This window comes from Thalia democratica, chromosome 9 (genome assembly GCF_965202585.1).
Source record: "Thalia democratica chromosome 9, ktThaDemo2.hap1.1, whole genome shotgun sequence".
NCBI classification, from domain to species: Eukaryota; Metazoa; Chordata; class Thaliacea; order Salpida; family Salpidae; genus Thalia; species Thalia democratica.
Genome location: NC_139173.1, coordinates 31,148,778 through 31,175,353, shown reverse-complemented (window position 1 = coordinate 31,175,353; position 26,576 = coordinate 31,148,778). Strand labels below are relative to the sequence as shown.

The window sequence follows — 26,576 nt, the reverse complement described above, 5'->3', positions numbered from 1 at the left end:
GAGTTCATCTTTAAAATGAATATTCAAAGAAACATTTATTAAAACACTAGGTAAAAAAATAAGCTATAGTTGAAAATTATAAGAATTTTTATTAGGTATGTTTTTAGAATACATATTAAAAAATAAAAAAAACTTATATCTAGTAAATGAGTAATCTAGGAGTAAACCTATTTAAGTTATTACTTTGTATACGTCTTATATATAAAATAATAAAAAATATGAAATATTTTAGAGTTGTATAAAAAAAGATCCATAAAAGTGTTCGTAATACTTTAATGTTTTATACGTTTCATAATAAGTATTGCTAGCCCATTCCGTTAATTAAAAACAATAAAAAAAAGTAGATATTAGATCCATAAAGTTATTGTAACAGAAAGTCATTTTTGTTTTCTATATTCGTCTTTTCATTAAAGTTGTCATTTTTGAAGTTGAAATTTTAGCTTTGAATTAAATCCTTAATTATTTTTTTAGTAAGTCGAAAAACTAGATTAACTGAAAAAAAAAAATCAATCAATTTTTCAAAGCTTTATATAAATTTTGTTAAACCGTTTAGTTTTTGAATTTTATAATTTTAATACATTAATGTAAATGTAGCTAACTATTTTGTGCATGAGTATTAGAATAATATAATCAATTGACAAAGAGACAAGTAGGTGTATTAAGAGCGTCTAAATGGTGTTACCTAATTTTTACTTTAAGCATGCGGCATTTGCAAAAAGCACGAATTAGTCATCTCTAAACCACAACCAATGAACTTTGAAAACTTTAAACCCATATATTACAAATATTCACAAATTAAAACATTGTGAGAAGAACATGCCAAAAATAATCCATTTACTTTATTATTTAGTGCTTAAACATTTGTTTTAAACTTTGGTTCTGTACAACACACTTTTACAACAAGTTGTAATCGCTATCCAAGTATAGAAGTGCTTTTCTAAAAAAGATTTTGAAAAATTTTATATAGTTTATAGTTTTTAAACAGTTAACACAAAAAATGGCCACTGACGTCACTGAAGAAAATGACGTCACTGAGCCGGAAATGCCGTGTTTTTTGCAGCCGCTTCAGAACGTGGTGGCAGTGAAGGACTGGAGTGTCCAGTTCGAATGCATCGTCGGGGGTTTGCTTTTCTTATTTTTTATTTTGGCTAATAAATTTTTAATAAATAATATTAATAAATATTTCAACTAATAATTTTAGAACATCTTTGTTTAGAGCAGGGAAGTAAATGTTTCGGCCCACGACTAGATTTTATTTGAAAGTTTTGTGTGAAACAACCCGAGTTAAGAAAAAATTGTAATGGTAATTCCCACAATAATACTTATAACATTTCAAAGTTTTGACTAAGATACGGTGCTAATTGCGTGATAATTACGTTTTGAACGTAATGAAAAAAAAATCTCGGCTTCCGAAACATGTTTTAAACTAAAATAAACTCATGTAAGTTTTTTTATTTAATTGTTAGTTTAAACTTTTTGTAAAAAAATTTACAAACAATAATTGACTGCAATTTATGCACATCATTAATTTAAAATAAATGTTCTACTAAAACAAATGTAATCTATGAAAACTATTTCACGTTACTTTTCTTACTATTTCTCATATAAGACTAAAAAAACAAAACTAATTTATTAAAACTTTAAAAAAACCTTTTTTTATTTAGGTTAAAAAAACAAAAACGTACTTATGATATTTTAGGTTAAAACCTTATAAAACCTTTAGGTTATAACAAAATACTATTTATAGAGTTTTGATCACACCACTCCGATCATCAGACCACAAGATTTCGGTTTCAATTAAAACGAAACTCGGGTCTCAGTCTACCGAAATGTCTGATGATCGAATTGGTACTATTATGCTTTATATTAACTTGGGTTTTTTCTACGGCATACGAAAGTCCAGACTTATGCTCTGTAGACTTTCGCCGATGATTCTTGTTTATATTATTCCCACTAAAAGTATTTACTTTTTCATTAAACCACTTCCATACAAAGATCTATACATTGTACCCGAGAAATCTACAATGATGTATTTTTTTATTTTAGTTAATGAAAGTGCTTTTACTTAATATATATTTTGTCTCTACATGAAAAAGGAACATGTCTTTTGTGTTTTAAACAGTTTTTATTAAAAAATGACTGTACCGTGCAACCTTTTGACCAAAGTTCTTTTAAAAATTACTTATTAAGTGAACATCATTATTTCTTCAAAAAATTATTCTCAAATTTAAGCCGTTAAAATCTCGCACGCTCAAACGTATTTTACGTCAAGTTTTATTAGTTTTCAAACAAATTCTTCCGCAGGATCGCCGCGCCCAAAAATACGTTGGTTCTACGAGGGGGTGGACGTGACGTCATCGCCGCGCTTCCAGCTGGCCAACTTCGAGAACGGCAAGTGCGTGCTGCGGATCGACAAGGTGATACTGGGGGACGGGGGCAGGTACGCGTGCTACGTCAGCAACGACAAGGGAGAAAACTCCTCCACCGCCAACCTCAGCATCAGATGTTCGTGCGGTTGTTTGGTAAAATAATAATGACAAAAATGTTTGTGGAAATTAATTTTAAATGACGCTTTAGTTGTTTTTCAATTCAAAAAGTTTGAGTTTAACATTAAATTTTAAGAGAATATTTTATGAAGCGTAGATTTTGAAAGGTAGTTAATAAAGATCTCTCCTACTTTTACAGATTAAAATGTATTAAATCTAAATGAGTTAATTTTAAAAACTTATATAATTTTAAAGTTTTTAAACCATTTTGTTTTCCTTTTACTGTCATATCAATAGTATAAAGCTGTGGTAAACAAAACTGTTACAGATTAACAGAAATTAAAAAATATAAGTTCTACAACTAATCAATAACATACAGCGATGGCGATTTCACCGAGGTTCGAAACTCAACTTGAGGGAGTTAGGGTTTCGCCAGGTGGTGACGCTGTTTTCAATGCGATTATTTTCGGAACCCCAACACCCATCGTTGCTTGGTACAAAGAGGTGAATTTTTTTATTTTATTAAGTTTAAATTTGACGTTGTACCGGTAAAAATGACACCAGGTCATACCAAAAAAATGGACATTTAAAAAATAAGATATTACAAGTTTATAACTTTATAACTCATAAGTTTGTTTTTTTCATACCAACTCATTTTAACTAATTAGACATAAGGTGAAAAATCTTTGAATTAAAATTTTTTATTTTTATTTAGTCAAACGCAAAACTTAATTTTGAAATAATAGGGAGTACAAGTACACGATTCTGCCAACTGTCAAGTTCGAAGCGACAGGGAAAAGCACACTCTGACACTAGTGGGCGTAGCAGAGGAGGACAGCGGAACAATCACATGCGCAATCGCCAACCAGCAGGGACAGACAACGTCATCAGCTCCATTGGTTGTCATGGAAGGTAATTTTACATTTTAAAAATTGTACAATCTTATAAAAAAGATAACTATTGAAGTATTGAGTAAAACATGTTAAATTAAAATGCAGGTGAACCAGAAAATACTTCGGAGGGAGGAGTAGTCTCATATGAGGCAAATGAGAGCAAATTCGCCGCACAATCTTCCAGTCAGGAGCATCACGCAACAGTTAGTTTCGAACTAAAATTATTTAAATTTGATTTATGTGTTTGGGTGTATATGTAAAATAAGAACCTTGTGATTTTTTTGTGTTTTCTTTTAACTTGTTAATCTCAAACAGAGTGAAGTTTTCGACGGAAACGTTCACGAAATGAAGTCAATAATGAGGAAGAAGGAGCAGCAGCAGCAGGAAGCGAGCATGAGGAGCGTCAGGATCAGCCCTTCAGTGGTTGTTTGAGTTTTTTTTATTGCAAATAACGTATTTTATAAGTAGAAAAAATATGCTGTAAGTCATTTAATTTGTAGATGTCAAAAGTTTCTTAAAAAATGATAAAGCTGTTGTAGAAGGGTTGTTACGGAATTTCGGGGAGCTTGTATTTTTCATGATGAACCTTGAAACTATCAATTTCAATAATAATACCCAACTGTTGAATTTTTAAAATATCTTTTACCGACATAACTTTTATTATAAAAAGCTACATGTCTAAAAATATACTTAATTTCAGGGAATAGCAAACATCCCGCCTTCGCCGGGCGTCGTTCAACCTTCCCTGTTCCCCGACGACTTCAGCCAACTGTCGGGAGAAAACAAGCACCAGGTGATTACGTCACGCTCATGTCGTCATTACCAAAAAACAAATCAGACGCGTCATCAAACCAACAAAAAACAGCGTCATCTCCGATACGAGCCGTACGAGATGACGCACCATTCTCCTAGCCGGAGCTTCGAAAATATGCATCATGACGTCATGAGCTACGAATCATTGCGTCATCGCGATTACATGACGTCACCAAACATGTCATTATCGAGTCACAATTACGAGAATCAGCGTTTCGATCATCATCAACCGAAACGCACTCACCGTCATGACTTTAGTTTAAATAACCAAGGTTATAGGAACCGAGGCCACAGGCAAACGAGTGGCTTCGAACGAAACAGCTTCATGCCTTTTAGTAAAGTGAGAATAAAACCCGAGTGTGGTTTGTACTGCGCACTGTTGGTTTTTTCAGGAAAATTTGCGCACACTATATCAACGAATAGAAAGCACAGTAGAATAATTTTTATGAGATTTTTACGAAAAATAATATACAAAATAGTTCTGTATAATATAAGGGTGGGCAACTTTTCTACTCAGAGATCAAGTTTTAGTAGAAAAGGTCTTTAGCGAGCCGTTTTATATTTCATAACAACGAAAAACGTCTTTAGATGAAAAGTTTTAATTTGTGTTAATTTTAAGGCAACAGTATACTTTAAAACAAGTTATGATTTTGTATTTCAATATTGTTTTAAAATTTTTTAGTTTTTTGTGGTGTTTTATAGTCGTTTTTAATCATAAAATCAATCCGTAGATTTCCCATTTTAAAGGGAAAGTAGATATTTTTACGAACAAAAATTAATAGCACATTAGGTTGTTAGTGCACTAACTAAATCACACTCAAACTAAATTTTGTATAAGCATGATCACAGTTGCTAGAATATGTTCTTAAGCATTTTTTAGTTTGTTCATAGTTTGTAAACTATGTTCGACTCAAAGTGTTAATATACTTATATCGAAAAAATTCTTACAAACTTCTTCAATGTACTTTCACAAAATTTTAAATATAAGCTTGTTTATCAACGGTAAAGGAATTTAAAAACAAATGTTTGTTAAATAAAACGGTATTTTTACGCAAAAAAAAAATTGATATTTCGTTTCTTTATAGAAATACATGCAGTGCGATTTTTTGATTTGCTTGTTTCAAAAAAATGGTTAGTATTTATAAAAATGTTTATAATGATAGTGATTTGTACTTTATAAAAATAAATTAAAGTCAACTATACTTTTAAGCTTACAAAAAATGTAGCTTTTGCTCACTGATTTGTAAGTTGGACAAGTTAAAAATTTGTAGGTATGTAAAACTACGTAAACTTTTTTAACATAACAGGTTTTAAAAATTTATCAATAATAGATCCTACAAAAATGTTAATCAAGAATAAAATGAACTTTAATTGTAAGTTAGTTTTAAGAGTTTCGTTGAAGTATTTCTTATATTAAAAACATTGAAGTTTTTTACAATATATTCTTAGTAAAATATTTTTACGCAATATAACTATTTACAATAAGTTTGTATAAAAAAGCCCTAATTCAAAAAAGTTAGTGTTTATTTTAACGTAGTAGTGATAGCACAGCGACAGCTGCACGCTTCTGCATGTTTCTTATTTTGGATGTTACGACTATTTCTACTCACGTGACCAACTCAAGGTCGGTAACTACTTCAACTGCTCGCTTGTGTTTTAAATTGCCGTGATCAGTAGTTTTAATCGCTTTGTTTTATTTTTTTCACTGAGCTCAAAAACTTTGATTTTTTACTAATTATTATTTTCAAATAAGACATTTTTCATAAAAGCATCATAGTTAGCAACACTTTGACATTTTATCAAATGTTTAAAATAGTAAAAAAATATAACTAACATTACTAAACCTAAAACGTAACTAAATAAAAACTGAGAAGTTGCTTTTTTAATTTATAACACCAATTAAAAAAATTAATACATGCAAAAACTTCTAAAACCTATTTTTAAGCTGGCTTTTTGTAAGCTTGTCCTTGTTTTTGTTATCAGTAATATAACAATTGTATATATTTAATATAATGTTAAAACATAAATATTAGGTATCATGCTCGGCGCCTCAGGTGAAGTCGGAGAAAGCCCAGTTGCGGGTTCCGTTGGGTCAACTGACCCTGATGACGTGCAAAATATCTGGGGACCCGGTCCCCGAAGTTGCCTGGTACCGTGGAGGTAGTTAAAATTTAGTTTCATGAATTTGAAATTAAAGAGTGTTTTGTGTAAAACAGAAATGCTATTAGTTTTTTGTTTAATTTTTTTATAGAGTAGACTTAAGTTTTGTTTATAAGTAAGAATTTACTAAATTTTTAAAAGTTAAAAAAAAAGTGAGCACAATTAAACTGTGTACTTTAATATTTTTTGTACGCAGAACAAATGGTGGAATCGAACCAGGACTTCGAAATAACGTACGACGGAACCACCACCCACCTGATAGTCAGGGAGAGTTACCTGGACGACAGCGACCTGTACACCTGCACCGCCACCAACGAACACGGAACCTCCTCCCACGCATTCACACTACAAGTTTGTACAAGACAAAAAATGATCAATACAATTTAGCTTCACTCAAAATTAACTATAATACTATCGACTCTTTAAATTTGATATGCTTCTCTATTTTTCACAAAAAACTAAAAAAACACAAAATAGTAGAATAAATACAAGCTTTTTTTAATTTTACTTGTACAAAAATCATTACGCACAGGTGTACGCATCCAATATAAAGCCAAGGGGCGACGGTCGGCCCCCCTCAAATATTTCAACCACCGACGTTTCAACCACCAGCTATGACGGTTTCGAAAGGTATTTATTTAAAATCTTTTTTAGATTAAATGCTTTATAATGTTTATAATTGATTTTTTTGTTAAATATTTACCTTTAAACGAGTTTGTATATATTTTAAGATTAGGTTTCAATTGTAAAAGTTAATACTTGTTAACAAAAAATACCTTTATAATAAACCTCGTTTGTAAACCTTCTCATACAAATAACTATTTATATTGGAAACTATTCGAACTCTTTTCATTTTTCAAAGCGCCGACTTGGAGTTTGTGTCGGAGAGCGACCTGGTAACCACTGACGACCAGGGCTCCCACCAGGGCTCCCAGCGACCCGAGTCCCAGACGAGGCAGGGGCGACCGAGCAGCGCGACACCCAACGGCAGGCCCCCGTGCTTCGTCACCACGCCCGACCCGGTCATGACGCTGGTCGAAGGGGGCCAGGTGCGCATCGATTGCGTCATCACGGGGGCTCCCCGTCCGCTGGTCACGTGGGGTCGCAACAACGTCACGCTGACGGGAAACCACCGGGTCAGGATAACTTGCGACGAATCAATAAGTTAGTTTTAACAACTTAAAAAATTATCATTAAATATTTAAAAAAAAATTATTATTAGAATTCAAAAAATGTGTCCTTTTTAAACAAATAAGTTATTTTTTGTACTGGTAAATTTTATTTTAAAATCTTCAAGTCATAACTTAATCAATCAAACTTTAAGTGCTAATACTTACTAAATGCTGAAAAAAAACATTCCAGATTTGTACAGTCTGGTAATAGATGACGCGCAGTATGACGACATCGGAGAATATCAGATATCTGCGACCAATCAGTTCGGTTTTATCAGCGGAGCCGTCAAAGTTATCAGCGAAGGTTTATATTTCAATAAAGTTGATAATTAGTTATATTTAAGTTGACAACTGTAAGTATAACGTATTGTGAAACGAAGGAGTATTAATCCTTTTATGAAGTTTGAAACAAATATATTCAACCTTACTTTGTGCGATATTGTATTGAAAACGTTTTATTTACTTAAGTGCCTACATTTTTACCAATATCATCATTTTTAACATCAAAATTTTTTCATCTTTTATAGTCAAAGTATTAATTTCAGCAAAAAAAAGTTTTTCTTTAAAACTTTGAAACTTTTATTGTATTATTATTGTTCATATAAGTATATAAAATGCATACAAAATATAAGGTTCTTTTTTTGTTCTAAATTTGGTACAACAAAATAAGTTTCAAAGCTACTGTAGGCTTTTACAAGTTTTGATTATGTTTTTTAGTTTGTCAAACTTTTAGCACACTTTTTTTTCCATTAAAAACTGTTAATTTTTCAAATTAAATCTAAAATGATGTAATTTTACCAAAATTGTACTTTATACTTCACAGATCAGTATAGAATGAGTCAGGAAGAAACTGCAGTTAGCGAGCAAACTACATCTATTAGGTTTGTTTGATTTTAAAGTAGATCTTAATAAAATAATAAGATAATCCTTTATTTACTTAAACTTTAACGTTAAATGATTGTGTTTGTCACTTATTTGTTTTTACTTTGTGCAATTTAACAAGCTAAGTTTGTTTTTAATCTACTTGATCTAATAATCTTAAATACTTATGGTATTGTTCGTTTTATTTTTAACTCTGGAAGTTTTAGATTTCGGTTAAATTCAACTACAGCTGTTTATTAGGGCCTCTTTCAACAATTAATTTATTGTTCCTCTTATAATACAACTACTTTTTCTCTTCTACGAAACCTGGTATAATTAAACCTTTAATATATGTCATCCTCTAAATATTCAAATTAATATGTTCGCCAAACACTGTGCTTTCTTACCAGAACACTTTTTACCATTTACAATACGCCAGGGGTCGTAAAGAGCGCAGGTCTTCATCCAGGGGTGTCGCCAGACAATCGCCCAGTGTGCAGTGGAGCGCAAATGCGCGGGAAAGTTCGAACTCACCCGCGCTGACCCACGTGACCAACCTGACGACGAGATCCACCAATCACAAGCAAGCGTACACCGAGAAGAGCTACCAAAACGACATTGAAAAATCCTACTTGTAATTTATTTTAATTTTTGTTGTACTTTTGCGTTTTTAGACATGAGATGATAAAAATCCCCTTTTTTTGTGTAATTTAAAAAAAAACATTTTTAACAGTTATTTATGCTCTATTTGTATTGATAAGTACTTATATAGATATATTAATCAGTTTTAGTTTTTGAAGGCTTAGTTTCAGTAAAACTTAAGTTTGAAACAGTTGTTCCTTTTGTTGTACCTTGAAAAGCTTAATCTTTTCCGTTGTTGCTAAACATAAGATTTAAAAAATCACCAAATTGAAATAAATTAGTTATAAAACTAATTTTTTAATTTGCTTACAATTGCAATATATTTTTAAAGATCTCTAAAATTAATTAGTTGATAATTGAGTTTTTGTTTTGATGTTGAGTAATATAAAAACAACGATTTGAAAGTAATTTTGTGTGAGTTTTTGTAAACGAGTTGTTACATAATCAAATACGGATAAAAGCAAATTTTGATTTAGACCTTTTAGTTGCAACTAAACAACTTTAAAATTTTAAAAAATTGAACAGGTTTTATGTCTAATTTGTAAATTAAAGAAAGCTCGAACTGTAACTTTGTATGTTTACGAACAGGCCTCGTTTTCTTTCAAAGCCAGACAGTATTGTTTGCACTGAAGGCAACGCAACCAGAATCGACTGTAAAGTCACAGGAAGACCAATGCCTGAAGTTACTTTCTTCTTAAAAGGTTATTTTGATGGAGTTTACTAATTTTTTATAACTACACACTTAAAAAGTAAAAACGCTATAAACTAAATTTAAACTTAACAAACGCACAAAAGTAATTATTTATGTTAAAACTTCGACTAAACATTAGAACTTTTAAAAGCTTGTTTACCACATTTACCTATCAAGTCGTAATTTTTAAACTTTTACTCGTAAATTTTTTCTTAGACAAACAAACAGTTTTTAACAACTGTAAAAAGCTTCTGCAGTAACCTAAGCAAACAATCTGTTCTTACACTGGTAAATATACTTTTGATACTCAAGCTGAAGTAGCTGTTAATGGCACTTGTTGCATTAAAAATCAAAAATACTGCATTTTAATGAATGGCTGTTTTACAAAAAAAAAATTGAAACACAACTATGCTTTGCAGTTATTTTTATTAAGTTATTTTAAAATATTTTTTAATAAGACTTTAGTAAAGTTTTTTATGGAAAAGGTGTTTGATTGTTCAAAAACTGTTGGTAAAAGGCTTATTTAGTATAAGACAGATTGAACGTTGAAATAGCTCAGCAATTAAATTTTGTTAATGAAACGGACAATGTAGAAATAAATGAAACTTACCATGGCTGTTTTTTTTTTGTAAAATTTAACAGAAAAAAGTGTACCGGTATATATTAATTCAAATAGTTGTCATTTAAATTCTAAGGGTTTCTTTATAACTTCATAACTTAAATATTTATAAAAAAAAAAATTATTCAAATTTAAAAATTAAAAAAAATAAAAATAAACTAGTCATTACTTAAGTTGATTATTTAGTAAAAGATAATAAGTTAATCAGTAGCTTAATACGACTAACATAAAAACTAAAAGGAAAGTCGTAAGGCGTCAAGTCTAAGTATTTTATCACCGACTGAGCAAGCAGAATTGAGCAAACAAAAAGCAATCTTCAATCGGAAAGTGACTCTTTGCTGTCTTTTGAGCAAACAAAAATAAAGCGGGCAAAGCTACTACAAAAAATAAAAATAAAACTTCAACAGCCCCTCGCGCTGCCACTTGAACGCTTTTTTGAGAGAAAGTTTACAAAAAAAAGCTGTTTTGTTGCTGGCAAGTGTTTCAAGTTTATTACTTTGTGCGACAAAGTTTTGCCAGAAAAAAAAATGTTTGTGTAGGTTTTGCGAGGCAACGCGGTACGCGACGGTTTGATTTTGTTTATACAGCAGCTTTCGATTTGTAAACTATTGTTTTTGTTTATATAAAAAACTAAAGTTTGTAGGTTACAGCTAGGTTTATGTATTGTTTATTCGTAAAACGTTAATTTGTAGTTTAAAACCAGTTTGTGTTTTTTTTCAATTTTATAACAGTATTTTATGAATTTTAAGTCTAGTAGCTTTTTAAACAGAATGATTTTTGAACTTTTTAAAATTTTGTCGTACTAGTTTATGGAAAGCTACATATATGGAATAGCAGTAAGGTTTAACCAGCCTCAACTTATCATAAATATGCAATGTGACAAAAAAGATGCAAAAGTTAAAAAAGGTAAACTGAACAGCCTAAACAACCTAAAAAGAGTGTCTAGCAATCCGTTTTTAAGAGACGACATAAACAAGAATCCGGAGTCCAGAAGAAGCTTTAGAACTCCGAAGCAGGTTCGAAAACTCAACAAAACTCGAGAAGCGGAAAATTTGACTTTTTCACAAAGTTTAAAAAATATCAGGTCCAGCTTAAACAAGTCGTTCAGTGAATTTTCAAAGAAAAAAGACTCTAAAAGCAGCAAGTTGAAAGAAAAAGAAAACAAGGTCAAAGTAAACGGTGAACAGGAAATTATCTATAGCGAGGATGACATCAAAAAAGTACAGAGATCCGAGTCTTTCACGGATTCTAGCGATTCGGGGTTCGTGAAGTCGATAAAAAGCGAGAAAAGCATCTTTGCTCCCAAGTCCCGGTACAAACTGCTAGCGCCGAGGAAGTTTAGAAGAAGTTTGAAAAGAAACAAAGTGAATAACAACGCAGAAAATATTGAAGAAAGTAAAAACTTTGTCAATAAAGATACCAAACTTAAACGCTCTACTTCGGATAGACTGGGGTCCAATGGTATTAAAGAACAAGAACAGTTATTAAATGATGATACCAAACTTAAACGCTCTATTTCGGATAGACTGGGGTCAAATGGAATTAAAGAACAAGAAAAGATATTTATTAATGATAACAAACTTAACCGCTCATCTTCAATTAAACTAGGAGAAAATGGTTTTAAACAAGAAGAGAAATTTTTAAATAATGATATCATACTTAAACGCTCTACTTCTGTTAGACTGGGAGTAAATAGTCTTAAGGAACAAGAAAATTTATTAAGAAATAACATTAAAGCTGAAACAAATAACAATGGTCAAGATGCTTTGCATAGCTGGATACAGCTAGATTTAAACGTATACGTGTGTATAACCAGTTGCAAAGGTAAACTTTTTTATCAGTTAGATTTATCTTGTTTTAGTTTCGTATAGTTTTTTTAGTTATAACTGATAAATATTTTACTAATAAACGACATAGCTAATGTACACTAGGCTTTTTTAATGAACAAACGCTTTCTTTAAATAGCTAGTTTATCCGTACATGTTACTACTTAAACAGCTTAAGAGCCAGCCTAAGCACTCTTGACTTACCGCGAAACATTTTTAGACTTTAGCTTACTCAATTTTTGGAAAATATTCGAATATTTATTTTGGTTAGTAGTTGAAAAAAAAATTAACGTTGTACAACTTTTAAAAATGTTGAAAAGCGGCTGAAATTTAAGTACTATTTAAAACTAACTAATAACTGAAGAGTACAAAATTTATACTTAAAAGATAGTTGAAAAAAGTCAAAATTTTGACGTGCTACTTAAAAAGTAATTGTTTTTTATTTTATTTCAGAATATAATCTACCAACAAAGCTTGACTATTAAGAAAATATTATCCAAAGACTATTATATCTAATAACATTAAAAACACATTACAGTAACCAACTTTGTCAAAGAAAAACTTTAGCCATAGATTCTTAAACCACATTTGCAATATTTATTAGCTTTATGATAAATTGTATATGTTTAACAAAGCACAAAAACTAAACATTTTTCATATGCAGGTAACGAAGTGCAGGAAGATTACAGTCACAGATTGGTCATCAAGGAGGACGGAGTCAGGTCCTTGATAATCTCCCCGGCCAAGCTGGACGACACAGGGAAGTACACCATCATCGCCAAGAACGAGGCTGGAAAGGCTTACACCTCGCTCAACCTCACCATCGTCGGTGAGCAAAATTAAATACGCTTGTGTTGAAAAAATATACATATTTCAAGTTTTTAAAAGTTATCTCAAAATAAATTTTCAACTCTCAAAATTTTAATTATTAAGTACTTTTGTTTTGTGCTTGATGAAAATCAAGACAGTTTGTATTCAATTTTTTCTATACATTTATCCAATTTTCTTTATGTACGTACAATTAATATTGCACAAAATAAAACGAAACTTATTTAAGCAAAAACAACTGATTAAAAAAATTTGTAGCTAAAAGCTTCAATGCAAAAATCTATCCAAGTTTATCAATGTTGGTTATAAATTTTAATCCCTAATTTATATTTCATTAATAAGAATTGTTGTTTAAAATCTAGCAAAAGAGGGAGCGGAGATACCGAAGATTCTCGAGAAGCCGCAGAGCTTGACGGCGAAGGAGGGCGACACGATCAGGTTGGAGGTGTTCGCGGTGGGAAAACCCACTCCTGAGATCGTGTGGATGCGCGACAACGTCCTCCTGCACCCCGAAGGAAACCACGATTTTCTGTGCGTTGAATACATGTTCCATTATTTGTTTACCTACTTAATTTACATTTATAATTGAAAATAAATTCGGCAACATAATGCTTGTCTTGATAAACATTATTCTATGTTTTTGTTAACAAAGTTAAAAAAAAGTAGTTTTGAATTTTTTCAATTGTATAATTATTAAAACTTCAAAATAGTTTAATTTGTACTAAAAGTTAAAGACTTTATTTTTTTTTACAGCATCGACGGGGTGGACGGTCACGGGCTGCTGACGATAGGTGGCGCCAGCAAGCGGGAGCACGACGCGTGGTACACGGCGACGGCGGTGAACAAGCACGGGAGGGACCTGGCAAGGTGCAAGGTGACGGTGAAGCAGGAGCAGAAGGTCCAGGAGGACAAGGGAAGGAGGTTCACCGTGAAGAAGGGATCGGGTCAGAAGTCCCAGCTGGAGGCGGGGAAGTCTTCGGAGAGACACAAGGTATGAAAATAAAATAAGAACAATAAAAATTAAAAAAGCAGTATTTTTTTTGATAAGTTTTAACGAAATTAAACAGTTCATTATTTAAGTTTGCTTCTACGTTCTTCAAGCAACTTAAAAAAAATTTTGAATAGATAAAAAACTTGTCTATTTTTCTATCATAAAGTTTTAAACAAAAAGTCATGAAATGTAAGTTAAATTAGTGCATTTTGCTTTAAGTGTTTTAAAACTAGTCTCTGTAAAACTGTTTTTGTTACCAACTTTATACTTAATATACAAATCGATACCTTAAACAAACTTTAACTATTCCAGCTTGACCACTACGATGATGCTGACATGTACAACGAAAAGAAGAAGCAGAAGCCGAAGTTTAGAAAGAAGTTGGAATCCGTCAGACAGAAAATATACGGGTCCGCCAGGTTCCAGTGTTACGTCGTGCCCATCTGCGATCCCAACATGAAAGTTTGTTTGAATGTTTAGCTTTCTCTAATCAAATACCAAATTTAGAATGTAACAAGCTCTAAAATTGTATAACCCGTAATTCTGTTTTAAACATATAATTTTCAAAATCAAATAAAAATCAAAGAAAGTCTCCGCTACGGTTACTATAAACATTTATCTTTTTAAAAAATACTTATTTCAGTTAATTAAACTTTTTTTCTAACCAACCTCAATTGAATTTTTTACGTAAAGGTGTAGAAGCTTTATGTAATTAACAACTTTACACCAAAGTACCAATGTAAATCTAATTTACACGGTTTCAGGTTGAATGGTTGCTGGACAACAAGCCGTTGGAGCACGCAACCAGGATAACAACCCTGTTCGAGTTTGGCTACGCATCGTTGAACTTCGCCTCTGTGTTTCCGCGGGATACAGGTTTCATAATTTTCATGCTGTTTTTAGGAACATTATCTTTCTAAAAGTCTAAAAAGTATATATACTGTTTGTTAGTACTTCTTAAAAAAAAATTTGACTGAACTGTTTCAGGTGTGATCAGTTGCAGAGTGACGAATTCTTTCGGCATCGCTCAATCTTCCACCAGTTTGATCGTCAAAGAAGAAAAGGGTCTCGTCGAGTCAACGCAGCTCCCTGAAAGCGATCAGCTGCACAGCATCAACTCCATTGAAAAATACCGACAAAAAGTTTGTAACTGTTTCATTAATACTGTTTAATTTTTCTTTTAACTAAAGTTAATATTTAGTACTAATACAGTATAAGACAAATACTTTAATATCTTCTCGGTTTAAAAATCCTAAAAATAGTTTAGAAAACGTATATAGTTGTAATGAAGTTCTTTATTTTTCAAAATTCAGAATTTAGGTAACAAAAACCAAAGAAAAACAAAATTAACTATTCAAATACAGAATTTTATTGTTACTCGCTGTCCCAACGTTTTTTTTATTTACATCTTTTTCTATAATCTTTTAGTTTTTTCTTTAAAGAAATTTTCTTTGTTGTTCTAATAACAATTTGCGTTTATACAGTACTCATTGGCGCACGACCATCCGGCGGAGCTGCCCAAATCGCAGCCTGTAGCGCCGCAAGTGGTTTTGCACCTGCAAAACTCCACGGTCAGGGAGCACGATTCGGCCAAGTTCATCTGCAGGGTCAACGCTCACCCGCCACCCAAAGTCGAGTGGTTCCTCAACGGGCAGGAAATCAGCTCCAGCAAGCGGTGAGTGTTTTCAATAGCTGTTTAAACAAAAATATTTTGAATAACGCCTTTGTTTTTTAAGTTTGTTGCTATGACGTCACAAAAAACACTCGTTTAGATTTAAAAAAATAACTTATAATCGTCTTTTCATAGTTTTATGTTAAACACTGTCGCAAACATTTTACAAACCAAACTTTACTTTACAACTTTGAATTTAATCTAAAACAAAAGATAACTTTTACAAAAACTCACCAACTTCACGCAGATTCCGCGTGTGGCACGACGGGATGTACAGCATGGAGATCACCGATGTGCGGGAGTACGACCAGGGAACCGTTGAGATCGCGGTCGCCAACGAGCTCGGCTTCGAGAAGTCGTCGGCGAAGATCGAGGTCGTCAGCCAGGAGAACTTCAGGAAGCTGCTGCGCAAGTCCGAAGTCGAAGTCGAAAAGAAGTACTATTTGAACGGTTGGAATGTTTGCTTGTTTTGAATTGAAAATTGAAAATAGCCATTCCTAACAACATTTTTTCCACAGAGGATCAAGGACGCCGCATGGTGGAGCTGCAGCAGATCGAGCAGAACGAGAACCTGATGCGGAAGATGGAGCTGAGGAAGGTGGAGAGGAACGAGGAGCTGCAAACGAAGTTCTCCAAGCTGAACGACGAGGAGCAGCTGGTGAGGAAGCTCGACACAAACTCGGCCAGGGTGAGTTTGGAATAAAAATAACTAAATACTAAAACATAGCATCAATATATACAGTCGTAAAAAAACTATTTAAAAATATAGTTTTGCACGTGTTGTAAAAAATTATAATAATAGAAGTTTTAAAAATAAAGCTCGACACAAACTCGGCCAGAGTGAGTTTGAAATAAAAACAACTGAATACTAAAACAAAGCAGCAATGTACATAGTCGTAAAAAAACTATTTAAAATAAAGTTTTTCACGTATTGCAAAAAATTATGATAATAGAAGTTTTAAAAATAAAAGTTGACACCAACTCGGCCAGAGTGAGTTTGAAATAAAGTTTCTTTTGGACTTTTACAAGACGTCGGTATTTATAGTTATAAAAAAAACTTTTAAAGCAAAATTAAACGTGTATTTTTATAAATTGTTATAATAATTTTTTTACAAAGTTTTACACACACGTAGCAAAGCTAAGTACCAAAATTAGTATTCACAGTACATGCTAATGCTAACTCCAAAATGTTTGGTAATAAAAAACTGACTTATGATCTTTAAAATTATTTCCGCTAGGTGTCAGAAAGAGACAGGAGTTACGAGATGCACTTGCGCGAAACGAAAAGAGAACTGCTCCACCACAAGTCCAGCCAATCACAGGATCACAAATCGAACGCTCCCTGGCTTCACAGAGCCAACCAGATGGCTCCCGACTACGAACTCAACAAGGCAATTTGTTATTAAATTAAAAATATCAAAATTAATCAATATCAATAAAAATATATAGGCAAACACTAGAAAAACAAATTCGATAAGTGCTATAATTATTATTTTCTTATCATTACTATATAAATAGTTTTTTTTATGTTTAGCTTGTAAAACAATCAGATTTTTGTTTTCAAAAAAAAAAAAAAACCATCTTGATAAAAATGACAAAAACCGTCGAAACAGGTCCAGATCACTCCCGACATGCAGGCGCCGATTGTCGTCGAAGGGCTGAGGAACTGCAAGGTGAGGGCGGGAAGCGACGCCAGCTTCCACGTCAAGTTCGACTCCGACCCCCTGCCGAAAGTCACGTGGGTTCACAACGAGGACGCGCTGCGATTGGACGGCAGGATCACGTGGTCGTACCCGAAAGTGAGGGCATTTGTAATTTTGAATTTTGAAACTTAAAATCTGTGAGTTGTTACCGAAGCTAACATTTTCTGTTACTTTAGTACGCTTCTTACTAAAGTTAACAGTACTGTTCAGTTTCATTTTTTCCTACACAAACATGTTACTTATTTTTCGTTTTTGGTGATGTTTTATGTTGATATGTTGTGTTTTATTATTTTTAGTATGGAGAAATTGTGTTTTTTTCAAAAACAAAAATTTGAATGTACCTTTACTCTTACAACTCTTGTTGTTTTCTTTCTAAGACGATCAATCTTTGGCATTTTCTTACAAAACAGTTAACATAAAATTAGCTAACATCAAACGAAACGCTTTTGAACAAAGCAACAGTATTTGTTAATGCAACATGCTGTTAACAGAGGGATGTGTGCGAACTTTTGATAAGGAACGTGTGCGCGGAAGACGCCGGAGCTTACTCGGTCAAGCTCATGAATCCTGCTGGAAAGGCCGGGAGCCAAGCGTTCCTTGTTGTAAAAGGTGAGCGTCTTTGCTAAATCTTACATTACTATACAAAGTTGTTCAAATGCGTGCGTATATGTTTTACTATAAAAAACAACGAATAAAAACAACAAACAGAAGTAACACTTTCATGAAGTCAATTTTTTGAACAGTTTAATAGATCAAAATCTTAAAAGCACTGTTGACATAATCTAGCTAGTTTTTAGTTCAAGTCTTTCACTATCATTACACATCTACATACTAACTGCTTTATATTTCAATTTGTCAATAGAAAAAAAATCTGCCAAACAAAAAAAATCAATATCTGAAATTTTTTTAATTTTTTCTACTTTAACTTTTCCAATTTCAGAAACTAAAGAGAAGCCGCTCCTGTTTTCGAAGAACCTGCGGAACCGCATGGCGACCGAGTTCGACCGGTCCGTCATGCTCGAGTGCTCCTCCCGCGCCGACATCTCAAGCGTGACGTGGCGGGTGGGCGATTGCGTCATAGAGGACGGGGACAAGTGCCAGGTGAGGAGGGACGAGGACTCGTTCTACCTGAGGGTGTCTGACGTGAGGTGCGAGGACTCGGGGGTGTACTCGTGCCAGATCGAGGACGGGAACGGGAGGAGGGCCTTCACCTCGGCCGAAGTCAGGGTGGCAGGTGGGTGTTGTTTGTTTTGTACTTTTGATCTCAGCTGTCAGGTCTAAATTGGCTAAAATCGTTTTAGGAAATAGTTTTTTATTGAAAAAAAAGTATTCGTTAGGTTTTCGATTATTTTTAATTTAAAAGAACTTTAAGCTTACAATTTTTTTCAAACAGTTTAGTCGGCCATACAACTAAATCCATATTTGTCATAGTGAAGGTGCAAAGTTTTATATTAAAATTGTCTAAAAAGTTAACAATGTTTAATCAAACCTCTATTGATGTATATAGTTTTAAAAAGTGTTTTAAAATAATCAAATTAATAAAGCTTTCTATCTATCTTACAGCAAGACAGAAGGCGATCATGGAAGAATTGCAGGACAGCAAGGCGGACATGGGAGAAATGGCGGTGATACAAACAACTGTTTCTCACAACGAGGTGCAAGGACAATGGCTCATTAACGGACAACCTGTGCAGGTATGAAAAAATAATGAAAATTGTGCCTTAAAATAAATTATTTTATTACTGAACGTCGGTCCTAAACATTGCTTTAAAAAAATATGACCATGCCTTTTATACAATTTTAGTTTTAGTAAATACTTTACTTCGAATAACTTTATTATTCTAATGAATTTTCATTTTATATCATACTAATAATATTCATTCCTCCCACAGAAAGAAGACAGGTTTGTTGAGGAGTGCTTCTTGAACAAGCGCAAGTTGATCATAACTTGCGCTCAGCCCCAGGACGACGGTCACGTTGAGTTCGTTTACGGAAAGAACATCTCCAGATGCAGACTGCAAGTTGCAAGTTTGCAGTTTAAACATTTTAGCAAAACTTTTTTTTTTAATAAATTTGCCTTTAAAAATCAAAATTTGCTTAGCATTGTATACTTTTGCTAAACCTAGGCTTCTTTAGTTTGATATTTAAGATATAACTCTCTGTTGAAACTTTACCAGTTGCTTGATTACAAAATAAATTTCCAATCAAACAGTTCTGAGTTTTCTATTTTCAGCGCAAAACGTCGGAATCCTGCAGCCGATGACCAACACGACGATGTACGAGGGAGACACGGTGAAGCTGAAGTGCAAAATAAACAAGGACGTCATGGGTCTGTGGTACCACGATGGCGTGTTCATCAAACAGTCCGAGAGGTTCGTGACTTCAACAAGATAAAGTTTTGGCTTCAAATTTCAGTGGCAAAATAAGATTTTTTTTAAAAGCAGAGTCTCTATAAGTAAAAATTGCTTAGGTCTAAGGGTACTAAAATATATTTATTTTTGCACTTAACTTATCAGTATTGTACTAATTTACGATCAAAATACTGGAAACCATGCCATTTAAAATATCGAAATTAACAGAAATTTAATTTATAATAGTTCTGCTTTAAAATAACTAGTAGTCATGAATTAAATGCTTCTGCTGTTTGGTAAAACAGTTAAGTTAGCAAACAATTTTCATCACACAGGTTCGATCGTCACCAGATGGTTCTGGACAGACGAGAACACATCCTAACGATAACCGAGTGCGAACTGAAGGATTCAGGAACTTACACATTCAGAACCGGCAACGCAGAAACAACTTGCCAACTGACTGTGAAAGGTTAACACGCAAAACTTTTTATCTGAAAGCCACAACACTATTTCTGTTTATCAAAGAAAATAAGTGTTGTAGTTTATCTGTGAAACACTGACGGGAACGACTAAAAATTTCAAAGTTTAACCTTTTTTTAAAACACTATTATATGTTTTGGTTTAACGAAAACATTTATTTAAGCACTGACGAGGTCTTTGACCGAAACTTAGTTTGTAAAATAATTTTTAAAAAAAACTTTATATTTAAAAGGCGATATTAAAAGATAGAAAACCCAACGTATCCAACACAGACTTCCTGATCACGACCCACCTGAAGTCCGTCACAGTCACCGAGTCCAACTCGGCCGTGTTCGAGTGCAACGTCAACCGGCAGGCGTACACGCAGGGCGCGTGGCTCTACAACGACCAACCGCTGCAAGCGCTGCCAGGGTTCAGCGTGGGCGAGTCGGACTCGGCCAAGTTCAACGTGCAGACCATCGGAAGCAAGCAGGTGCTGGTGGTGCGGAACGTGGTGCCGTCAGACGCGGGCAGGTACTCGTTCCAGGGCAAGAGCTGCTCGCTGCGCACCAACGCCGAGCTGCAAGTGAGGGAGGTGAGCCTCGCCAGCGAGCTCTGTGACGTCACAGCGCACGAGACGAACCCCGTGACGCTGCGCGTGGACGTTTCGGAGGTGGAGGTGCGGGCGGTGTGGACCAAGGACGACAGAATTATATCGGTTTGTAAAAAAATATTAACAAAATATGTTTTTAGTAAGGCTTTACGATAAAAAGTAAGTAGTATAACTTTTTTTGTTGTAGATAAAAGGTTGTTTTAATGAATCAGTACTTTTTAATGAAAAACTGTTTTTCCTAACAAATGACTGGCTATTCTTTTGGTTTTTTAATAAAGTTAATTATGAAAACAGGAGAAATCGTCGAGCATCAAGATGACCAAGGAGGGAGGAACTTGCAAGCTGTTCATCAGCTCATTGAACGTCGACCACCAGGGCGAGTATAAGCTGACGTGCGGGAGCAAGACGAGCGTCTGCAACCTGCAAGTTAAAGGTCGGATTGTGTTTAGTGTTGTAAAAATAACTGAAATAAAAAAATTGTTAGTTTTTAATCATTATCTAAAAAATAGTAAAAAGCACACACGTTAAAATAAATAATTTGAAAGTAAAAATTCAAGCAAAACATTATCGATATTGTGATAACAGCACAAGATACGTAAACAAGAGTGTGTAAAAATTTAAAATAAAACTAAATTAAAAATTACAAACGTTTTAAAATTTTCAAGGAGCGGGAATCGTGAGGCCGCTGCGCGACGTCGACATCCTGGAGTGCGAGGGCGCGACTCTCGAGTGCCACCTGGCGAACGACGACGTCACCGGCGCGTGGCTGAAGGACGGCAAGCGGGTGCGGGAGGGCGAGCTGGTGCGGGTGGTGGAAAGCGGCAGGGTGCGGAGGCTGGTGATGGCGGAGGTGACGGCGAGGGACGCGGGGGTTTACTCGTTCAAGGTGGGAAGGACCACCACCACCGCCAAAGTCACCGTCATCAGTGAGTGAATTGTATGAACGAGGCATGGATTCTAGTTTAAAAAATATTGAGCTGTAGTTAAAAATACAAAAATAGTGGGCAAAGTAATGTTTTTTTCTTAGTTTGTAAATCTTTCGTTATTAACTTTTTTCAATATTTTTTGCAACCAAAAAGCTTTAACGTTGATGGAACAATTACGAGATTTATTATACAGCTAAAAACAAAAACGTCATGCATGTATTCACTCAACAGTCTAAATAACAACAAAACGCAAACAGGCCCCAGATTCAGCTTGGGGCTGAAGAACGTGACGGTGGCGGAGGGCGGCGACGCGGTGTTCGAGGCGATGCTGCGCGAGGGGGATTACCCGCCCGGAGTGCGGTGGGAGAAGAACGAGCGCGTGCTGCGCGAGGACCAGAGGAAGCTGCTCATCAGCGACTCGGGCAGCGGCATGCACCACCTGGTGGTGAAGGACTGCGGGAAGGCGGACGAGGGGGTGTACAGCTGCTTCGCCGGATCGACGCAGACCAGCGCCCGACTTTTCGTTGAAAGTTTGTGTTTTTTAACATCTTTTAAAATTATCAAAAAACATTAAAAACGGTCAGTTATTTAAATGATTAGTATTTCTCTAATAAATGATTTAACTTTTAATTTGATTGTTACACTACTAAAATGTTTTAATTAACGTAAAAAATAAAACTACAACCAAAAAATGGAGCTAAACAACACATGTAGCTTTAATCTAAAACTCTCAAAAATCAGAGGTGGAAATAACGAAGAAGCTGCACGGGAGCCGGCGAGTCGTGCAATCGAAAGATTTCGAGATGATCACGGAGACCAGCAAGTCGCAAGTCACTGGAAGGTGGATGCACAACGGTACTGAAGTGAAGAACTCGCAAAGAACTACGGTAAACCATTTTCATTAATGACTAACTGTGTTTTAGTTATGATAGGACAAATTTAATCATGAGAACGTAGAAGCATTTTCTTTTGCTAAAGTTTTAATTTGGTTAGATTTCTCAAAACACTTCGGAATCAAACTGAAACTTTCCTCGTTTCAACTTTTCTTTTAACGTTTTTTTTTTTTCATTTTTCCGAAGGCTTAAACCACGCATAGGCTTTAAAAAAATTATCTGTAATTTGCACAACAAAACTTACAAACACGCAACAAAAACAACTGAAACGCAGATCACGCAACGAGGGGCGCAGCACTCGCTGAAGGTGCGCGGGGCGACACCCGGTGACGGGGGCGAGTACACGTTCAAGGTGGGCAGCAAGCAGACGTCCATGCGGGTTCGCGTGGAAGAGGTGAAGGTGACGAGGGGATTCACCGAACAGAGGGTGAAGGAAACTCACGGCACGTCGTTCGAAGTGGAGCTGTCGGTGGAGGACTCCGGAGTGTGCACGTGGATGAAGGACGATCGAATCGTTACTGTGAGATTACAAATGAAATAAATTTAAATCTACTGTTTGTTTCAATGTAATATAATAGAGAAAAATAGTTTTATATAAAGATGAAGGACGATCAGATCGTCACTGTGAGATTGTTTGCAAATTAAACACCTTGGCAAATAAATTTTAATCTGCTATTTGTTTCAATGAAATGTAATAGAGAAAAATAGTTTTATGTAAAGAAAAAGTTTCTAAAATAGTTTTTTCTAGCATTTCTGGAAAAGTATTTAAATATTACTGTTGACATTACTTCAATTCGATATGTTTTATTATTATTTATTAATCAAGTTGTTTTAATTAACAAGGCAATCGCTTGTTTTTGTTGTTTTAAGCTGTTTGTTGTTATAACTAACAAAAGCAGTTGTATATTTTTAAACTTGCTTTTATCTCAAAAGCCGACGAGCAACATTCGCATTTCGAACGAAGGGAAAGTCCGGAAGTTGGAAATTAAAAGTTGCGGAGACGGCGATGCCGGATTGTACAAGTGTCAGGTCTTGGACGGAGTTGACGAGTGTGCCGCTAGATTGTGTGTGTCTCGTAAGTTTCATAACTGTTACTTGTCACGTATTATAGTCTAATTATTTTTTTATAAATTACATACTACGGATGTTTGATTTATGCATGGTCTGTTTTTTGAAATTTTGCTCAAAAAAGGAATAAACGATAATGTTAAAAATACAGCATTTAGTACAAAATTTAATACTTGAAATTGCATTGACACAAATCATAAAATCTTTAATAAACTTGACCTATACCAATAGCTGTTTTAAATAGCATAATGCGCTAGGATTTTGTTTCATATACGAACCAAGCAAACCTCCTTTGTTTTCCTTTTCAGCCGTCAGATTCACCTCGGAGCTCCCGAAATCGGTCAAGTGTGACGAGTCGACGCGCGAGGTGGACATCTCGTGCGAGATCGACTGCGATGACGTCACAGTCAGTTGGAAGAAGGGCGACAAGAGCATCGCCACCACCGGGGGGCGTTACACTTCCTTCAGGAGGGGAAACACCCACGTGCTGAGGGTGAGGGAGCCGCGGAAGGCGCACAGCGGGGTTTACACGGCGGTGGCCGGCAGCAAGTTCACCACTTGTCAGCTCAACGTCACAAGTTTGTGTTTTGAAAATTTGTTCTACTTATTTACTATTTCATCTGATTATATGTCTTATAATCAGGTTTTAAAACCAAATTTGAGTTACTTATGATTTAGTTGCAACCTGCGCCTGGTTGTTTTAGTAAGTTTAAAAGTCCGAAGGAGGTCTTTTAGCTTTAATGGAAATCTTTTTAGAAATAGGTTATTCAACTTTAGCCTCTGTTTGGCAAATTAATAAAATATACTGCTTTGTTAAGTTCAAACAGTAGAAAATAATAAATTTTTTGTTTGGATAGCACTTCTAAGTAATTTAACTTAACTTTTCATTCTTTTTATATTTCTTTTGATTTTTATTTCCATTGTATTTCATTATATCATAAATTATCTTCTTTAATCGTATAACTCAACAATGTATTCAAGTACAATTTATTAAACTACTGAAAAATATTAAGTTATGATTTACATGTGAAGAAGAAAAAAAAAATTACCGTACTAAAAAATAATGAAGAGCTAACAAAATGTTTAAAACTTTGTAGAGTAACTCTTAATTTAAAAAGGTACAAAGACTAATTTTATGAACAAAACTTTATAGGCAGTCATATTGATATTTTAAAGTCAATGGAAGACGTTGAAGTTTTAGAAAATGAGAAAGCTGTTCTTGAATTTATGATTAGCGAGCCAGATATTAGGGCTGAATGGTCACATAATGGAAAAGTAATTGACATTAACAAAGATGAAAGGTTTGTAGCTTGAAATACTAAGTTTAACTAAAACAATAACGCCTTATAAAACTAACGTATTAATTAGAACAAACCTTAATTTCTTTTCATTTAAATACAAATTTTTGTCAAATATTTATTAACTAGAATTTATGTGAAATAAAAAATGTTCGAAAGACTAACATTCTTTAATAATTAATTTTATTTTAATTATCTTTAGATAAAATTGTATCCGTAGTTTTATAAGTTACTTAACTTATGTGAACTTTTTTTAGATTCAAGTATAGAGTTGACGGAACGAAACACAAGCTGATCATTGAAAACACAAACTTCAACGACTCTGGAGAATACAAGTTCGATGTCGACGGAACGTCAATGAAGTCTTTTGTTTACGTGCAAAGTTGGTTCATTGAAATAAACTCTGATTGTAAATATGTCTAGTATCATTTAAATTGCTCTCTCTCTATGTAATAAAGCTATAGTAAAAAAAAATCATAAAACAGCGCCCGAAGAGCCGAGTTTCTCGCAAGAGATGCGCGACTGCATAGTGGAGTGCGGACAGGAAGCCCGTTTCAGCGTCAGGGTCAACGGGAGGCCGCTGCCAGAAGTAAAGTGGTCGTTTAACGGCAGCGAGATAGTTGAAGGTGCGATTTTGAATCGAACAGCAATAAACTTTGATGCTACATAATTAAGCTTGTTAAGCTTTGTTCTCTTTTTTATTTTTAAGTTATCAGAGAAATTTTTTAGCGAGTTTTGTTAGTATACTTAATCTTTGTCTTTCTTATTTACAGCCATTGTTCTTGTGTATGAACTGTTTCATTTTTTTATCTAATGAGCTGTTATTGCAGTAAAACGTCGTAAAGTGAATAAAGTTTAAAAAGTGTGTACAATTCATATATTCTCGCGTCAGGATTAACAACTCTGAAATAATGTGCTTTTACTGAAGCATAAACTTTTGTACTAACTGGTGTCTTTCAGGGGAAAAGTACAAGATGGAAACAAAGGATGAGCAGTTCACGTTGGTGGTTGCCGACATCTGCAATCAGGACATCGGGAAGTTCACCTGCGAGGCATCCAACAAGTACGGAAGCTTCAGGTCGTCCGGACTGCTATTTACTACTGAATGTGAGTTTTGATTTAAATTTATTTGTTATGATTTTTGTATAAAGGTATATTTTTGGAGTGGTAAAAAGCTTTATGCAGAAGTTACAAAGGTGCTTGATGTTGCTTTGTGTTCTGCTGTCTAATTAATTTTATTAAAGTCTTAAGCATTAGATTTTAAATTCTATAAGAAACTTTGTTGACCGATTAAGAATTTTTTTGAAAAAAATAACAAACAATTGCTGACATGATTTGTTTCAATTTAGCTGAACAAGAAAAAGAAGAAACCGAGGAAGTGGAACAAAATGAAGAACAAATAGAAGAAGTCAAACATGTTGAGGGTGAGCAAATGTTGGAGAGGGAAGAAGAGGAAGCTGTCCAAATCATCCAGCCTCTTCAAGACTTCCACGCCAAGAAAGGACAGACCTCTAGATTTACTTGTGAAATTGCAGGAACGAGTAAGACTGAGTTTTAAGTCGAAGATGCTTTTGAAATAAATGCTTTCAAACTAAACAAACACTTAGTAGA

At 34.2% G+C, this 26,576-nt stretch overlaps 1 protein-coding gene across 1 annotated transcript in view; it reads left to right on the top strand.

Annotated features, from left to right (window-relative positions):
* Positions 1–26,576, top strand: part of LOC145845187 (uncharacterized) — a 204,207-nt gene that overhangs the window by 155 nt on the left and 177,476 nt on the right. The window contains exons 2-46 of the mRNA XM_082952610.1: positions 986–1,121; positions 2,305–2,505; positions 2,866–2,990; positions 3,233–3,398; positions 3,485–3,582; positions 3,695–3,802; positions 4,080–4,172; positions 6,226–6,352; positions 6,549–6,703; positions 6,885–6,982; positions 7,215–7,516; positions 7,715–7,828; positions 8,348–8,405; positions 8,825–9,019; positions 9,616–9,728; positions 12,828–12,992; positions 13,354–13,522; positions 13,745–13,982; positions 14,295–14,444; positions 14,747–14,858; positions 14,970–15,124; positions 15,467–15,657; positions 15,902–16,104; positions 16,173–16,342; positions 16,893–17,045; positions 17,268–17,453; positions 17,849–17,966; positions 18,298–18,591; positions 18,921–19,051; positions 19,250–19,385; positions 19,591–19,729; positions 20,044–20,177; positions 20,461–20,885; positions 21,075–21,213; positions 21,446–21,706; positions 21,964–22,236; positions 22,448–22,593; positions 22,874–23,119; positions 23,533–23,674; positions 23,976–24,245; positions 24,821–24,968; positions 25,223–25,347; positions 25,451–25,591; positions 25,926–26,072; positions 26,315–26,506. Of these exons, the coding sequence (XP_082808736.1) occupies positions 998–1,121; positions 2,305–2,505; positions 2,866–2,990; positions 3,233–3,398; positions 3,485–3,582; positions 3,695–3,802; positions 4,080–4,172; positions 6,226–6,352; positions 6,549–6,703; positions 6,885–6,982; positions 7,215–7,516; positions 7,715–7,828; positions 8,348–8,405; positions 8,825–9,019; positions 9,616–9,728; positions 12,828–12,992; positions 13,354–13,522; positions 13,745–13,982; positions 14,295–14,444; positions 14,747–14,858; positions 14,970–15,124; positions 15,467–15,657; positions 15,902–16,104; positions 16,173–16,342; positions 16,893–17,045; positions 17,268–17,453; positions 17,849–17,966; positions 18,298–18,591; positions 18,921–19,051; positions 19,250–19,385; positions 19,591–19,729; positions 20,044–20,177; positions 20,461–20,885; positions 21,075–21,213; positions 21,446–21,706; positions 21,964–22,236; positions 22,448–22,593; positions 22,874–23,119; positions 23,533–23,674; positions 23,976–24,245; positions 24,821–24,968; positions 25,223–25,347; positions 25,451–25,591; positions 25,926–26,072; positions 26,315–26,506 (7,576 nt within the window). The 5' untranslated portion in view covers positions 986–997. The remainder of the gene's footprint in view (positions 1–985; positions 1,122–2,304; positions 2,506–2,865; positions 2,991–3,232; positions 3,399–3,484; positions 3,583–3,694; positions 3,803–4,079; positions 4,173–6,225; positions 6,353–6,548; positions 6,704–6,884; positions 6,983–7,214; positions 7,517–7,714; positions 7,829–8,347; positions 8,406–8,824; positions 9,020–9,615; positions 9,729–12,827; positions 12,993–13,353; positions 13,523–13,744; positions 13,983–14,294; positions 14,445–14,746; positions 14,859–14,969; positions 15,125–15,466; positions 15,658–15,901; positions 16,105–16,172; positions 16,343–16,892; positions 17,046–17,267; positions 17,454–17,848; positions 17,967–18,297; positions 18,592–18,920; positions 19,052–19,249; positions 19,386–19,590; positions 19,730–20,043; positions 20,178–20,460; positions 20,886–21,074; positions 21,214–21,445; positions 21,707–21,963; positions 22,237–22,447; positions 22,594–22,873; positions 23,120–23,532; positions 23,675–23,975; positions 24,246–24,820; positions 24,969–25,222; positions 25,348–25,450; positions 25,592–25,925; positions 26,073–26,314; positions 26,507–26,576) is intronic.